Genomic DNA, 14,089 nt, shown 5'->3' with positions numbered 1-14,089 from the left:
GGCTCAGAGCCCCCTTCCTGCTACCCTGCATTGCTGGGAGGGGGGTGAACGTGAGCTTACGAGCTCCTGCTTTCCCGGGGGGTGTCCTCGGTGCTTTTGGCAACGTGCATGGTAGTTGTGCAACAAGGTTGTTTGTGCAGATTTGCATCGTGCGACTAATACCCGTCTAGGGCAGACTCGATGGGGATGGTCCTGCCTTGCTGGTGGGCTAGGTGACCTCTCCAGCCCTCCTTTCCAATGCTCCTATGGTTGCAGCAGTCACAGCTCCCCGGCGCCCAGCTCTCTTGGCAGCACAGGCTGGTCCAGGGACTTCGGGTCCCGTCCCCTGGGCTGGGCTTGCCGGTGCGCGTGCTGCAGTGAGCACCTGCAAAGCGCCGGCTGCTTCAGCGCTGCCGGGAAGGGGGAGCTTGGTCAGGTCTCGCAGCCTGCGCTGAGGATGCCATTGTCTCCTCCGCGTTTTGTGCTGGCTGCAGAGCTTTTCACAGAGACCTTGAGCTCCTGGGAGAAATCAAAAGCGGGGTCAGGGGGCGGCAGGCTGCTGGGGCTGAAATTTAGAGCCGGCGAGTGTCGTTCTTAGACCGGCAGACGGCTCTAATGGTCGAGTGTCTTGTCCGACGTGACCCACGTGCTGCCCACGTGCGAGCGCAGCTGGCAGAGCAGCCCCCACGCGGCCGGATCGGGGCCGGCTGGTGTTCGGGGCAGGGCGGGTGGGTGCCGGGAGCAGTTGCCTCTGCACTTCCAGCTGCAAAGCCCGGCTCTACCAGCACTTGGTGCTTCGGCCCCCACGGCCTCGGTGGAGTGAGGATGGCTGTGAGGAAAGGGCATCCAAGATGAGGCTTCTGGCAGAGGCTCACGGCAAAGCCCCTGCGTGCCCGACCCCGTGGCTAGATCAGTGTTGTCACACAGACCAAGACTGGGCTTGCCCTGGGTCATGCAACACGTCTGCACCGGAGCGAGGGTCAAACCCAGGTGTCCCAACCTCGAGGCTAACCCCGAGTGCTGGACACCTCTTCGGTGTGTCCCCATGCTCTGCAAAGCAAAGTGCGTCCCCAGCGTCAGGTTTTGCTGAGGTTGAAAGTCTCCCCCTGCCTTAACTTCCAAGCCTCGGGGCTTCCCAGCTCTGGGAGGGATTTTGGAAAGGTCAGCCGGCCGCACCGGGAGAGGTGGCCAGACCTGAGCGCGAGGGTCCAGAAGGGCATGAGAGTCCTGGGGGAGGTGTTACCGAGCGAGACGTCTGTGGGAGCCAGGAGAAAGGAATTGGGAGAACAGGAGCATGGCCGGGCTGGGCCGGGAAGGAGGAAGACGGGGCTGCCTGAACGTGAGGGGGGTTATCTGGTGACAGCATTTCTGGATGATGAGTAAGTGAGCAGCAGCCCGTGGCTCGAGCTCCTGGGCCGTGCAGCTCCCGCGGAAAGCAGTGGTTTGTGCAGCTAACACCCGTGACAAGGCTGGGCCGGGCCTTTTGGTGGCACACGTGGGACGTGCGAGGCATCCGAGTCCTGCTCAGTGCCCGCGGGGTGTGCGCGGGCAGCCCTTGCCAGGGCCGATCTGAGGATGGGAGCTGGCGGGGCTGAGCCGTGGAGCCCGGTCTGCTCCGCGGTCATTCAGCGAGTCACGGGGAACAGCAACGAGGCGCAATCCCGCGGTGCCGCAGCTGCTCTCTAATGCATCTTCACTTCAGATTTGTGTGGAAGAAAGCATCTTGCTCGCGACACAAAACTCAGGAATGCACAGATTGCTGATCTCTGCACTTCCCAGGCAACTCTATCCGGCTTTAAGGGAAAGCAAGCAATTGTCAAGCATTGTCATTAAAAACAAACAGCTGAATACTTTTCAAGGTTTTGAAATCCCACCTTGTTTTCTGGAAGGAAGGAGAATTGCAAGGGACTTCCCATTGCCGGGGGGCTTCTTCTTGCCGGGGATGGGAGCTTTGTATGCTTTGAACCCGGGCCTTCGGAGACGAGCGCATTAAGCGGTCACATTACCGAGACCCTTAAAGCATGCGGACTCGGTCCTCGCCGCACCCTGTCCCCTGTCATTTGTTCTGTGGTACCTGCTGAAGGAGCTTCTGCCCTTTCTCCACAGCCCTTTATCTTCCAAACACCATTTATCGCAGGTAAATGGATTTTTCTCTAGAGCTCGCAGCTTGTCAAGGAAAAAAAAACCCTTTATTTAATCATAAAAGCATGTTCTTGTTGATGAACAACAGGCGGGATGATCACCATGCCGTGGAATATCGGTTGTCACTGGGTTTTGTGAACAGGTTACATGTAGCCTTTTAAACTAAAAATATGCCATCCATTAAAAGTCCTCTTCTTGTGAGCAGGCTTCGGTCTACCACAGGCAGGATACTGCCTGGCATGAAGGACTGCGGTGCTCTCCTACCAACAAGTCTTTGAACTAAATCATGCAGAGGAGAGCGCCCGAGCCCAGTTCAGACCCACTCTGCTCCGTTTACACGGCCTGGTGTTTCCGTGCCCACCCCCACACATCGGGGCTGCCAGTCCCGTCCTCGCTTTGCACAGGTGCATTCCCCTCGAGCCGGGCAGAGATGCTTGGGGAAGGAGGGAGTTAACCCCTGGGCTAAGCGACCTGGAGAGGAGCATTGTGTTGTGATCAAGCGAAGGGTTTCTGGTCGATCTGAAAGGGAACGCCGTGTTTGTGCACTCGTCCAACCCCCGGCTCACATCTCTGGGTTTGGTCTGACCAGACCCCGGCTCTTCCGCTGGGGTTTCAGTTCAGTGTCTGAACCGAGCAGCCCATTTTCCTCCAAGCTGGAGTCAGAAACACCGCCCGGCCTGTTGTACAGCATAGATGCAGGTAGGAGCATCCGGGCATGGTCCCACCTTGCCAAGGCCTCTGCAGGTATTTGCAGCCACGCCGGGGACTGCATCGTTTGGAGCGGGTTCCAGGTGCATTGGCGGGGCTGGAAGATGCACGGGTGCAGCCGGGTGCTGTAGGCTGAGTCGGGTGCTGTGGCCAAGCTGAGGATGTGAGAAGCTTGCAGAGACTCAGCCTGCCCCTGTTTCTTCCTCTCTCCGGAGACCTAAATCCGAGCGCAGCCCCCCAGAAGCAAACCCAGGCCATTCCCCCAGCACGCTGGGCCCGGAGACCATAAAGCTCTTTCTCATCTGACTTCTGTTCCCTCCGCGATCGGCAGCTGCTGGTTTATTGCAGCCCTTTCAGCGGAACGACGATATTATCCAGCTCCGTGGCACGGCATTTGTCTTCCCTCTATTAAAAGCGGCAAGCGCAATGGCCTTGCACGTCGCTCCCTGCAACCCGAATATGTTCTCTGTGGAGGTGCTCAGGGTGCACCCTGCCCGCTCCTCGTACCCCGGTGCACGCGTGGTGCTGAGTCCGGTGCACACTGCACATGGTTGCACGGGCTTCGTGTGCTCAAGGTGACTTCTCCAGAGGGGCGGAGAGCCATTCGCTGAGCAGGAGTCGGAGCCCTTCCTGAAAACACGCTGGGGGCCAGCCAGGCAGGTGGTAGGAGCCGGCTCTGCCCAAGACACGGCTGGCCGGAGGCCTGCTGCATGGCTCTGCGGGAGCCGTGGCATGCTCCTGGACCCCCTTTCTGCCAGCCTCAGAGCTTCAACCGCTGTGAGTCAGGCCTGGCTTAAATCAAGTGCACTTGTGGCTCCTTCTTACTTGCCGTCCTGCTCGGAGCCAGTTTGAGTTGCATTTGCCAGCCCGTCTCTGCCGCCCCCAGGGCCAGGGACTTCCTTTTAACCACTGCAAAAGGGACTTGGATCCCAGGAGATCCCAGGAAACTCCATCCTCTCCTGCAGCCCGAGCTGCAAGGTTGCAAGATCTGGCAGCGCTGGCATGGCCATGCAGGAGCTAGGCAATGCTCCCCGATGCCCCCAGGCAGAAGGGGGCTGCCCCCAAATCCTACCCCCTGGCCCACGCTGCTGGAGCCGTCACGGGGAGAACAAAGAAACTGCAAAACCTCGTCTGCTTCTTGCTAACGCTGCTGCTGACTTCCTGGCCCGAGCAGGCCCGTCTGCTTTGCTGCCCTTTCCAGTTGCTTTCACTCCTTGGCTAGAGTGGCTGCAAGCCTTGAATTCAACCCCCGGGGGTGGCCGATGGGGGACCCTTAAATACAAAGAGCTGGTCCGAGTACCGCTGCAGGTCTCTGCCTCTGTATCTGGTGGGAAAGCTTGAGCCAAGCCATCCCCAGGATGTCTGTGGTGCCCCTACCCCCCGACGAGGGAGCATCTGCCCCCTCCACTGCCACCGTGCACCTCCGCTACCGCGCTGCGCTCGTGGCTGGGGTGGCCGCAGCAGCTGGGCCGTGCGACCGGAGCCAGGGAAAGAGGCCGTGGGAGGAAGAGGCCGCTTGGCCAGGAATGGGGAGGCTCTTTGTTCTGCATTGCACGCAGCCGGAAGGAGGGCTGCACGCGTTCCCTCCCGAGCGCCCATCCCCACCTGAGCTCCCCGCTGGGCGCCGGGGGGTTAAAAGGCGCTGGTGCAATGCCCATCTCCAAAGCGGGCTGTCCGCACCCGCATTCCTGCACAGGGGATGGATGGACACTGTCTTCTTCACTGGAAAAAGTATCCAAAGTGCTGCCCCGGGAAACACAGGCCCTTTGTGTGCAACAACAACGCCCCATTCTTCGGGGCATCGTTTTGTTAAACTTTTGTGCCCGGGCTGGGCGAGAGTCTCGCCTGGCGGAGGAAAACCGGCACTGATAAGAAGAACAGAGAGCTTGTGAAAGGAGCTGTCTTGTCTGGGAGCCAGCCCAGGGGCGAGCGTGAAAACGGAGGCTCCCGGCACCACAGTGACTCGCGAGGTTGCCTGTCACGGGTTGGGAACGGAGGCAGGTCTCGTGTTATCAGGCCGGTTGCAGGTTTTCGTGTCAGCGGCTTGTGTTAGCCGTCGGCACTTTCCACCAGTGCATCTCAGTGTTTGCCTGGGCGGTGGACCCGGCTCAGGGTGGGCTGCGTCAAGGCCAGGGGTCGCAGGTTGTACGAGCTGAGCTGTTTGTCTGGGGGGCTGGGGTCAGGGGCTGGTGCCTGTTCCCTGGCCGGAGGAGCGGTGTTACAGGCACCGCGCCGAGAGCCAGCATCTGCACATCCGGGAGCGCCAGGGTGGGCGAGACCCCGTGCGGGCGATCAGCAATAGCGCGCGGCTCTGCCCCTGGCAGCAGTCTGACGGCGCTGAACTAACTCCTATTACAGTCATTCCTAATCCCTGTTCCTATTACACCATTTCCAGCTGGCCATCTGACCAGTCACCCCGCGCTGGGCTGGAACGGGGCAGACAAGGGGGGGTCCCGAGAGATCACGGGCACGTGCGAGTGCAGCAGCATTGAGCTCGGGCCCCGTCACACTCAGGTGCTCTGCCTGTCCTGCACACTTGCTGTCCATGCCAGGGTAGTGAGCCATGGAAATGCAGGAATGGGGGGGAAGCTGGACAGGACAGGGGAGAGGCCTCCAGGACCCAGTTTGGCCCCTCGGCACAGCGTGCGGGCCCGGGGCTCTGACGGCTGCATTGTGCATTGCTCCAGGTGGGCGACCAGATGAAGCTGCTGCAGAACTGCTGGAGCGAGCTGCTGGTGTTCGACCACATCTACAGGCAGGTGCAGCACGGCAAGGAGCACAGCCTGCTGCTCGTCACCGGCCAGGAGGTAACAGCGTGCCGGGAAATGCCCCCTGCCCTGCTCCCCACAGCCCCTGGGCGGCTAGTCCTGTCGTGCTGGGGACTGCCCAGACCTGGGGGACGTGGGGCCAGCCCCATCCCAGCGTGTCTCGCAGTCATCTGACTGCCAGCTTGCTGCCAGGTTTGCAAATGCTCTTTTGCTCTGATTTTTTTTTTATTGCTTTCATATTTTTGGAAGCTGATGGAGATCAGGGCTGCCACTTCCTGCCATGCTAGAGGGATCCGGTCCCCTGCTTTCCCTGTATAGCACCCACTTCTGCCACAGTCAGACCCTGGTCTAGATGGACCGCTGGTCTGACCCGGCTCAGCACTGCTCCTGCCCTCCTGTTCTGCTCCCCTGGCTAGAAAGCCCCGTCTTGGATCACAGGAGGCTAGGTTTGCCCGCAGGCTACCGGCCTGCAATGAAACGTTTCCCATCCCCGGCGTCTCTGAGCACCGGTGTCAGGACGACGGTAGCACAGCCCTGCCTTGCATTTTACAGGCGGGAGCAGGGGTCCGGAGGCTGAGGGGCTGGTGTCCACACTGGGAACCGAACCCGGGGCTGGTAGGCGAGTCCAAGCCCCAGACCTGTCCCACACCTGGCTCTCTGCGAGGGCACTGGGGGCACGGGCAGCCCCTTGGCTTCTCGGGGTGCCAGTCCAGGCACGTCTGAGCTGAGCTCTGCGGGGCAGGAGCCTTTATGGACCCAGCTGCAGCCCCCGGTCCCAGACAAATCCCCGCTCCCAGCTGCGAGCCTGCCTCGCTCGGGGGAAACGGGTGACTTTTGTCTTACTTCTGCCGAGAGCCCCTCCCTCCCGCTGCCCCTCCTTCCCGCCTCCTCCGGATCGGGGCTGACCCGGGCAGGGGACCGCGGCGTTGTTTTTGCTGGGCCCGGGATTGTTTATGCAGCGAGGGAGAAACAACGGCTTGCAGATAGACCCAAACTGGCCGCAAGGCCCCGGCAGCCGGCTCCGTCTCGGCTCCCAGCCGGCAGCCGGGGAGGGTTCCTGGGTTTGCAGCGAGATGTTTCTCAGCAGAAACATCAACAGCCGTGTCTGTATTTACAGAAGCTGGGTGTGAGAACCAGCCAGGCCTGCCCGGGGCGGAGATGCCACGGGCAGCGCCAGCGCACTGCCGCCTGCCCCCACCGCGGCACCTCCTGTTTGCAGCAACGATCGAAGCGTAGCAGGGGGTACCTCCTGTTTGCAGCAACGATCGAAGCATAGCGGGGGGTGGCTCCCGGGGTCCCCACGGCGGGTGGAGGGGGCCGCTTGGGCTGGTGCACCTAGCTCCTCCGTTGTGCACCCCACGTTCGCCCAGCCCTCTGAGCAGACACCCCCGGGGCTGACCGGGGCTGCAATTGAAACCCCCTGAGAATCCAGCCGTAGCAATGGCAGGATCCGGCCCCCGTTCCTCCGGTGTCTGAGGGATGTGGGGAGCACGCCCCGAGCCTGGAGCAGGCCCACTCGTTTGGGTGCCCTGCGTTGGCCCATGGGTGCTGCTGCACCCACTGAGCCCCGCTGCCTCCCTGTGCTCCCAGGTGGACATGTCGACCGTGGCGGTGCAAGCGGGCTCCATCCTGAACAACCTGGTCCTGCGCGCCCAGGAGCTCGTCCTGCATATGCACTCCCTCCAGGTCGACCGGCAGGAGTTCGTCTGCCTCAAGTTCCTGATACTCTTCAGTCTCGGTGAGTGTCTCGGTGCGCGGGGCCGGATGGCGGGTGGGGGGCTGGACGGCACGGGCTTGGGTGGAGAGCCAGGGACCTTCCTCTCTCCAGCCACACTCGCTAGGGCTGCCAGGAGCCAAAGCACCACCAGTCACCGGGCAAAATGCTTTGTAAAGGGAAAAAAAGATTTGTCACTTTGTAAGGAACAAGGAGTAATATGGGCTCCTCTCTCCGGCGGGGCAGCACCTCTGCTTTGGGGGGCTCCAGGTAGGGTTCGGGCCCCCAGGTCCCAAGGGGCTTGATGGTGCGAGACCCTGTGGCTATGGATGACCCGTGTCCTGAAACATGGGACGCCCGGCTCTGGCTCGTGGGTGGGGGCAGCAGCAAGACCCCACGGGGGAGCAGGACTGCGGCGTGGGAGTAGCCGTGTCCATGCACGCCGCGGGGGGATGCCTCGTGCCCCCGAGCTGGCACCGGCACCGGCAGGGGAGCATCGGCATGGGGCGATGGCGTCACCGGGGAAGTGCCACGTGGCCGAGGGAGCGGGCGAGATCCCACCTGGTGCCGAGCGGCCGGAGGGCTATTTTGGTAACGAGGCTGTTGCCCAGGGCAGCAGAACGAGCCGGCTGATAGGGCTCTGCAAAACACCCGTGTTGACAATCCCCGAGGAGGCGCGGGCCCTATCTGGCTGCATTTGCGTCAGAGCCAGGACGGGCAGCCCGGGCATCCGTCTCATGCCCGGTGCCCGCCCCGCGGTCTGCGGTCCGGCAGCGCGGCCCGACCCGCGCAGTCGCTCCTCGCCTAGACACAATATCCGTGGCGGCGGGGAGGGGGGCTGTCCCCACGAGTCCCGGGCTCGCTCGTGCAGCCCGGGTGGTTACCATAGCAATGCGCGTGGACGGGAGCCGGCGCGGGCGGCCGGCGCCGTGGCGGCCCGGCTGAGCAGCTGCTATTGATCTGGGAAGTTTCTTTTTGCAGGTGTCTAATTATCGCCTTGCCACGGGCCCATCACGAGGCGCAGGGAGCGGGCAGGGGCCGGGGCCGCGCTGCCTTCCCCCCGCCAGGACCCGCGCGGTTGGGGGGGTCGAGGCTTTTATGTTCCCGAAGCCACGTTGGGGTCGGCGAGAGGGGGCCGGTCTGGACCTCCGCGTGGCTGGTGCTGCTTTGTGCGTGGGGCACCATTGGGCACCATCAAGGGCTCTTGCAGAGCCAGCATCGTCTGCGTGGCTTGGGGCTCCTTGCCTTCTTCCTCCCCATCATTCCCTCCAGCCCAGGACTTCTCCCCACTCCTTTCTCATCCCCTCCATCCCTTTCTCCTTCCTCCTTGCACCCTGCCCTGTCTTCCCCCTTCCTTGAGCAGCCCGCACCTGGCCGTGTCCGTGCCTCGGGGCCTCCACGTCACGTCCTCTTTGCTGCATGGGCCCCGCGCGTGATGTTGGACGGCTCCGGCGGGCCCCTGGGTGCCCGCCGGAGGGTCTCATGGTGCTCGCTTACGCTGGGACCTCCTGTTGTCACCTGCCCCATCAGGTAAATCAGCATCTTAATGCAAGAGCTGCTGATGGAGAGAGAGCGCACAGGTCTCACGTTGGCCCACGAGGCTGTAGTCCTTCTCCTCTAGGCCTCCGGTGCCTCGTGTGGCCTCCCAGGATATGCGAGGGCCTTCGGGGACAGGTGTGTTTGGGGGGAAAGAAAGGAATGAGTGAAAACTAAGATTTGTAAGAGTCTTGCAGTTTCATGTCCCAAGGGGCTGATTTTCTAGGGAACTGGGGCTTGCACTTTGTGGACATCCAGCCCCTCTGTGGGTCCCAGATTGTCACCCCGGACTTGACCGGCCATTGCGTCCATCAAAGCCTCTTCTCTTTGCAGAGGTCGACCTGGGCCCCTGCCCTCAGGGCACTCTTGGTGTCCAGCCAGAGGCAGCTTTATAGTGCAGTCGGACCCCGGGTGTATTCATCATATCCTAATTGTCTTCCAGCAGCGTCGAGGGCCCTGGCCGTGCGCCAGGATCCCAGGGATGGTTAGGAGCTGCCCACCTGAGCAGGCCACTCGCCTGCCGGAGACGGCAAAGGCAGAGCCCTCCGGTCTGGAGGGAGGGGACGGCTCTTAGAAACGCTCTGCAGGTTTGGCTCGCTTGGCCCCAAACGGCCCGCAGCGCTCCGAGGGGGTGTCCGCGTCCTCCCTCGAACGACGGGGAACCAGCCAGGGCCTGAACACACACCTGGGGGCACCTTGCATCACGTGTGATGTCCAGGGCTTGCCGGCCTCCCTGGCTCTTCCTGGCAGCTCACGCACACGCTTCCCCACGGCTTGCACCGTGCGAGCGCTGGGGCTTGCAGGGCCCATCCTCGGGGCCTGCCGGGCTGCATCTAGGCAGAGGTGTTCGGCGGTACGACTGTTTATAGCGTCTTGTCGTGCCCTGACAGATTCTTCAAATCACTCGTGAAACCTTTAACGTCCCTGTGTGAAGCTGTCTGACCACAGCGGAGCTGGGGACCGGGCTGAGTGTTTTCAGAGAAACCCAAGAGACTTAGACACTCGACTCCAGGGATGTTTTCTAGCTCTCTGAGGCCCCTTGCACAGCCACAGTCACAGCCACAGCCGGTGGACTAATAATTAGTTGTTTTCCGTGGGATATTTTTTACAGAGGTGAGCTTGGCCGGGCTGTTTGGCAGGCCAAGGCTTTTCCAGCGCGGCTGATGAGCATTTGCTCTCTTCTCTCCTCTCTCTGCACACATGAAGCGCCGACGGTCAGGTACACTGCGTACGTACCGCGTGCCTTCACCGGGTGGACGTGGCAGCCCCTGCAAGGCGGTGAGAAGGAGCTGGCCCTGGCACGGAGAGCCCATACCAAACTTTCCCCAGCCGTTGTTTCCTCTTTCAAAAAAAGCTGCTTTAAAGTCCAAGGAAATTAAATAAGATAATCTGCCGGTTAAACAGCGATAAGGCTGAGGCACAAACAGTGCCCGGCTTGCAAAATAGGAGGGCGGGTGGCTGGGGGTGGTAGAGCCACTGCCAGTTTGGGGGAAGAGAGGCGGGAGGTGGTGGCATTTTGGCTCTGCTATTCATAGCCCCTCTGCGGCGAGGTCCCCGCGGCGCGTGGATGCCCTTCGCTGCACGGGCATTCCCACTGAAACCCCTGTCGGCAAAGCGCGGGAGCCGCCCGGAGCTGGCCGCACGTTCAAATCTTGCCTCCGCGGCATGTTTGGAGCGGCAGGGAGGGGCAGAAGATGGGCTGCACGTCCCCGCCTGTCACTCTTCCCCAGCCCGCCCGAGCCTCTCTGTAATGCAGAGCCCCTTGGAATAATTTGCCCTTCGCAGGCTCAGCTGTAGAGGACGGGACTGCGTATTATGTGTGGGATGTAATTGCCTTTAACAAGAGAATTTCCACATTTACCACTCTGCCACAGTACAATCAAAGCCAAGCCATGCACACAAGAGCCTGCCATTTGAGTTCTAAATAGATTTCTCTCCTGAGCAGGTAAAGAGGTTTAATTAAAATTAGGACTTCTCAAAATAGCAATATTTATGAGGATGGCACAGGTTAGCTTTGTTCTACAGAAGGGCTTAATAGAGCCTTAATGGATTGACCTATCATTCGATTTCATGACTTACATTCATGAAGCAGCTACTCTTGGGGAGGGGAGGAAGAGAGGCTTTTATAGCCCACATTCCCTTAAGCGTTTGCAATTTATCAGCAGCTTCTCCCAAACAAAAGGAGCTGTGAATAGGAAGAACACTTGAGGGCATAGAAATAATCCCAGGCATATCTGTATGTGTGATGGGCTGCTTTGTCACAGGACAGAGTCTTTGCAACTGCTGCAGTGTCTCTAAATGAAGTGAGTCAATGTTATTTGGACAACATTCTTTATTCTTTGCAGGAATGAAAAGATTATTCAAATATTCAATTAAACCATGAATAGGGTCTTTCTGAGAACCAGGTGAGTTCATCAAGTAGAACTAGCTATTGTTGAGCCAACTCAGGGTGTAGGTTTGACATTTATCAATATAACTTCATTTTTTTATGACATTCACAATAACCTTATGCAGATAAAGAGATGTCATAACAACGAGCTCGCGCAGAGCAGAGACAGCCACGCTCAGAGCAGATGTGCTGCAGGAGGGGAAGGGCAGGTTGGATCGGGTACGGCGCGTGCACCTCAACTGCTGTGAGCCGTCCAGCTCGGAGGTGGGAAAAGGCCCGGCGGGTCGTGCTGTTGCCCAGCCCTGCGCCGGCCCATCGGTGCTCCCTGTGCCAAGCTCTCCCGGGCTTTGTGCAGAGGCGTTGGGTGATGGGGCTCGCACCGCTCCCTGGCAGGGTTTTTGCAAACGTCTAGTTGGTCTGATAAAAGAGATCACCTCTGCCCCTAGTTCGGATTCCCTCGCAGGGACCCAGCGGGCACCAGGCTTCCCTGCTCGCGCTCGTGCCTGTGCTAAGCAGGCAGCAACGTGAATGGCGTGGCAACACCTGCTTCGCCGAGCCGGGACTCGGTCTGATTGGCGCGCCAGTCCGGTTCCCCCTCTTAGACGGGGAGTAGGTGCCGGTTGAAGCCAAGTCCGTCTGAGCAGGCCCTGGGCGCCCGGCTGGAGCGAGGCAGGGCGGTTGTGGGCAGTCCCTCACCTGGTTTTCCTCCCAGGTGACAGCCCCATGGCGGGTGCTTTGCTACGGTCCAGGGGCACTGTCTGCTGCCCTCCACCTTTCCTCCGCAGACCGTCCAGGCCACGCGCCTGACTCAAATAGCATTGACACAGAGCCCCGCGGACACGCTCTGCCTGATTCAGCCCGGCCCCGGAGTCACGCCGTCCGGTGACTCAGGCCCGCGGCTCCGGGAACGTGCTCATCCCCCGCGCAGGCTGCCGGGTGTCTGTTTGGGTTGGTCAAGTACTCTCTGACCTGCCTCTTATCATCCGGGCTCCACCGCCTCTTCCAAACCTCGCTTTGTTCGGCTTGCTCGAGGGTCCGGGAAGGAGTTTGGCGGGTTGTGCGTTTCACCCCCGCCTCCTTGCTGTCTCTGCTCGAGGCCTCGTCACCGCTGCTTTTCTTTCTGACCTGTGCTTAGCAAGCTGTAATGCATCTGGATGGAGCAAAAACTCTGCTCTTCCATCGTTGTAAGGTCATCTGTAGTCTTTGGGGCAACTCTACCCCCTCCCTGCCCCACTGCAGTGAGCACAGTTATCCTCGGGTGGGATTTGTGCCCGTCTTGCATGGTGTCTCCTTGCTCGGTTTCTTGCCCCGGATGATTTCCGTGAGCAATCCCCTTTCGCACGGAGGTGTGAGCTCTGCAGAGGAGCCTGTCCTCTTCCAGGGACCCCTCAAGCCTTTATGTTTTATCACGAGCAGAGCTATCACCTGTTGGCCCATGCCCTTCAAACCACTGCGCTCAAAGCTCAGGCCCAACCCCAACTCTTCCCAGGGCTCAGATTTGATGACTTTGAGCTGAAATCTCTGACCTGAACTGGGACCCAGAGGGAGGGGTTTGGTGCAGCCGGCAGCTACGTGCACACACAGACAACGGCTTTGTTATCAGGCAAAATGGCGATTGTTGCTGCAACCCTATCTAGTACAGTAAATCTGCTAAAGCCGGTAGCCCCAAATGTTTTCGGCGAGGATGTTTAGAGCAAGGTCTCTTGGAAGTGGGGTCTGAGATACAATCCTTGCGGTGTTTACGTGGTATCCAAAAACAAGCAGGCATATATATATAGTGTCGCTTTACCAAAGCCACGGGAGCAAGGGGCTGGTTTGACCGTGTTACACGGCTCGAAAAGCTGGGATTTATTTAGCCAAAGGAAAATGGAAAATGTGAGCGTTGCTGGCTGGAAGGCACGGCGAGAGCATCCTGCCACCTACTGGGAACTGCAAAGGCGTTCAAGAGCAGCGTGTAAAGGGCAGCAAGCAGGAGGTTGCATGGACACGCGCGTGAACTAAACCGTCCTGCACGCTGGCTCGGGAGCTCAGTGCAGTCACGGCAATAAAGTGCCCCGTGTTGCCCTGGGCTCCTTCAGGGCTCTGACTTGGGATAACCCCCCGAGGGACCGGTGATACTGGGTGGTGGCCGTGCCCCTGGGTCTGCATCTTACCTGGAAGGTGGCTCTCCCACCGGGCACCCTGCACTGGCCCATCAGGCTTCTCAGGGGTGGAGATGGGAAGGAGAGGTCAGCACAGCTCGGCTTTTCAGGTCACAGCCCGGCGGGAGAGTGCAGGGCAGGGAAGCCTGTGGCGGCTGAGACGTCCCTGCCCACTTGGCAATGGCTTGCTCCGCAGACGGGGCTGCCTGTGGCGTGCCCACTGCACCAAAGGGCTGGCTCTGATGGGGGTGAAGCAGAGCCGGTGGGTTGCTTTGTGCTCTCTGCTCTTGCATGCAGGGGATGCTTTGCTGGAGTCTTCCCTCGGTGGCTGCAGCGTGGCCACGTCCATTCAAATCCTTGGGCAGAGTTTAGGGCTAGACTCAGTGCTCCTGCTGCAGGATGCATCCCTCCTGGGAGCAGGGGGCTCTGCCAGGTCCAGGCAATGGCAGGACACAGGGGCATTGTTTAGACCCTGGCACTGTGCGGAGGATTGGGGTTGCCACATCTGCTGAGCTCTGTTCCTACATCAGGAACCCGCGGTGCATGGGGCAGTTAAGCCCTCCTAGATGTCCGGACGTCGGTGGGATCTGGCGTGTCTGAGCTGTTAGAAGCGTGCCAGTTCTCAGCTCTGCAAGCGTCCCGACGAGGCAGCTGCTCTGCTCTGCTTCCCCGACTCTGGCTGTACCCAGACGACCCCCGTGCCCTGCGCGGC

At 60.3% G+C, this 14,089-nt stretch overlaps 1 protein-coding gene across 1 annotated transcript in view; it reads left to right on the top strand.

The window, feature by feature from the left end:
• The window catches only part of NR5A1 (nuclear receptor subfamily 5 group A member 1), a 28,390-nt gene that overhangs the window by 11,446 nt on the left and 2,855 nt on the right, over window positions 1-14,089 (top strand). Inside the window, exons 4-5 of the mRNA XM_006271311.4 lie at window positions 5,517-5,636; window positions 7,188-7,335. Coding sequence (XP_006271373.3) covers window positions 5,517-5,636; window positions 7,188-7,335 — 268 coding nt within the window. The remainder of the gene's footprint in view (window positions 1-5,516; window positions 5,637-7,187; window positions 7,336-14,089) is intronic.

This window comes from Alligator mississippiensis, chromosome 12 (assembly GCF_030867095.1).
Source record: "Alligator mississippiensis isolate rAllMis1 chromosome 12, rAllMis1, whole genome shotgun sequence".
NCBI classification, from domain to species: domain Eukaryota; kingdom Metazoa; phylum Chordata; order Crocodylia; family Alligatoridae; genus Alligator; species Alligator mississippiensis.
This window is presented reverse-complemented; position numbering and strand designations above follow the sequence as displayed.